The following is a 2351-nucleotide window of genomic DNA, read 5'->3' on the forward strand; positions in this document are numbered from 1 at the left end:
ATATACATATATATATATATATATATGTATATGTGTGTATATGTATAAAAGCTAAATTGGTGGCTCCTCCAGGAAGATGTCGGATAGGATGTGCTTGATGTAACGGAACATCCAGAGAGTGATGATATAGTTAATTAAATAAATAATGGCTAATTAATTGTAGCTGGAGGGTTGCAGGAAAAAAAAGACAAAGCTGACTAAGCAAGCCTAAGATGATAGTTACTGAATTAGAAATATTGCAAGATAGTCCAAGCTACTCTAGCTAATACACTCAAAGCTTCATTTTAAGCTAATATTAGGAAACTGTTAAATATATACGCTTTAATGAAAAAAATTGGAAAAATCGTATATTTTTTCTTCTTTATCAGAACATCCACAGCACATTTTTTTTTAGAAAAAATAAAAAGTACTGGAACTGGTAGGTCAGAAGGGGATAGCATTACTGGCCTGTTACTTATCAGTGCATGTCTAGTTTAAAGGCTCCTTAACAGAGAAAGTAGGTTTGAATCCTGAAGAAAGTTAATCCCTATCAATGCACCAAGTGGTATGTCCCCTACTTTAGTTAGATTTTTAAGTAAGCGGAGAACAAACTGGCACCCTGTTGATGTGTTTATCGACCAAATATTGCCTCTTTACTTTTGGATTCATTAATTAAGCAAAAAGATTATCTGATTTTTCAGTTCTTGACCTGCTGATCAGAGACAGTTCTTAGACTTATCCTCTTTCTGGATTTAAAATGTTTACCATGTTTGGAAGGCTGACCTTTAACCTCATGCTGATGATCCTACATTTGCCTCAGTGTGACGTCAGTACGGCATAATATTTATTTTTCCTCTGCATGTGTTCTTGAATGAAAGGGGAAGGCGATAGACTTTGTGGGAGTTGACGAAAGCACAGCCAGATGGGTTCAGGATTTTAACATAAAATCCTACGCCACACCAGCCAAACTGGAATCTATAGATGGTGAGAAGAGTTCCTTTAACAACCAATCAGCTACTTTCGTCTGCTTAGTTATGTACTGATGATCTTTTCCAAGGTGCCAGATACCAGGCACTGCTCATCCCAGACTGCCCTGGAGCGCCAAACGACCTGGCACACAGCGGCTCCATGCACCGAATCCTCACACAGTTAATCTCCCAGCAAAGTGAGTTCCAGACTTTACTTTTTTTAAACGTTTTTGCCCTTGCCTCATTTTTGTTTTCTATCACTTGTACAGAGCCTGTGTGTGCTATTGGACAGGGAGTGTCAGCTCTGTGCTGTGCCACCGAGGGCCAGAAGTGGATTTTCAGTGGTTACAGCTTAACAGGGGTTAGTGTTCTCTCTCTCTCTCAGGGAATATTTACTCCCACTGGTGACACGTGTACAACTTACCTAATAATCAATGCCTCCCCCAAAGCCGTCTGTGTTTGAACTGGTTCGTCAGCCCGACTTTGCCAACCTTCCCCTTATTGTGGAAGATTTTGTGAAAGACAGCGGTGGATCATATACAGGTGAGCGCCTGCGCTGCAGAAACCCAAAACCAGCACTCCATCATTTGTTTCTCAAACCGTATAACGTTTATCTCCTCTTCCCAGCAAGTCAAGAGGACTCCGTGCACGTGGTTGTGGACAGACACATAATAACCGGACAGAATCTGCAGTCGACGTCACTGGCTGTGAATAATCTCATCCTCCTTTGTAATGCCAAATAAAGGTCACCCTGTGCCTGGGTCTGTGTCGGTAAACAAGTAGTTATCTAGAACAAATCACTGGAAAGCCTCGGGCCAGCTGCAAATATAGACAGCATTTCATGTCAAATCAGTGGGTAAAAATCCACCTAGACTTTAGCGGATCTACAGTTCAACCAGAAAGTATTTACATCTTGTAATCATGTTCAATTTTGTTTGCTTATTCACTGCAAATAAAGTATGAAAGCAAAACGGGTAATTTTATTAAACACATTTAATGACTCTTAATTATCCAAACCCATGCCTTATGTTAAAGCACCTTTGGTTAGAATATTATTGGATTTTTTTGTAGTCCATAAGCATGACGCCCTCTTACAGGAGGGACCGGCCATGTTTAGTTCCCACTAGAAATATTTAATTGAATTTCCGTCCAGGGGCCCTACCCACTTCTGTTATTTTGGATGTTTATTTTGTGTCACACAAGATCAGCCCTATAGCATGATGCTGCTATGGCCATTCTTCAAAGAAGGGATAAGTGAGAGTTATGTCCTAAGCAGCGTTATATCAAAGATATTCCAGTTTCTCTACATGGATATTCTTTCTTTGCTCTCATCCAAATCATTTATCATTGTGATACATTTCTTGCCATAAGAATTTTGATTTATCGTAACCAAGATTAACAAAG

General features: G+C 39.6%; 1 protein-coding gene across 1 annotated transcript in view; it reads left to right on the plus strand.

Moving 5' to 3' along the window:
* pddc1 (Parkinson disease 7 domain containing 1) overlaps positions 1-1871 on the plus strand; it is a 2303-nt gene extending 432 nt beyond the window's left edge. The window contains exons 3-7 of the mRNA XM_015395163.1: positions 858-963; positions 1037-1144; positions 1217-1308; positions 1397-1490; positions 1575-1871. Of these exons, the coding sequence (XP_015250649.1) occupies positions 858-963; positions 1037-1144; positions 1217-1308; positions 1397-1490; positions 1575-1690 (516 nt within the window). The 3' untranslated portion in view covers positions 1691-1871. The remainder of the gene's footprint in view (positions 1-857; positions 964-1036; positions 1145-1216; positions 1309-1396; positions 1491-1574) is intronic.
* Positions 1872-2351: the final 480 nt, after the last annotated feature.

This window comes from Cyprinodon variegatus, unplaced genomic scaffold (genome assembly GCF_000732505.1).
Source record: "Cyprinodon variegatus isolate N-32 unplaced genomic scaffold, C_variegatus-1.0 Scaffold728, whole genome shotgun sequence".
Classification (NCBI taxonomy): domain Eukaryota; kingdom Metazoa; phylum Chordata; class Actinopteri; order Cyprinodontiformes; family Cyprinodontidae; genus Cyprinodon; species Cyprinodon variegatus.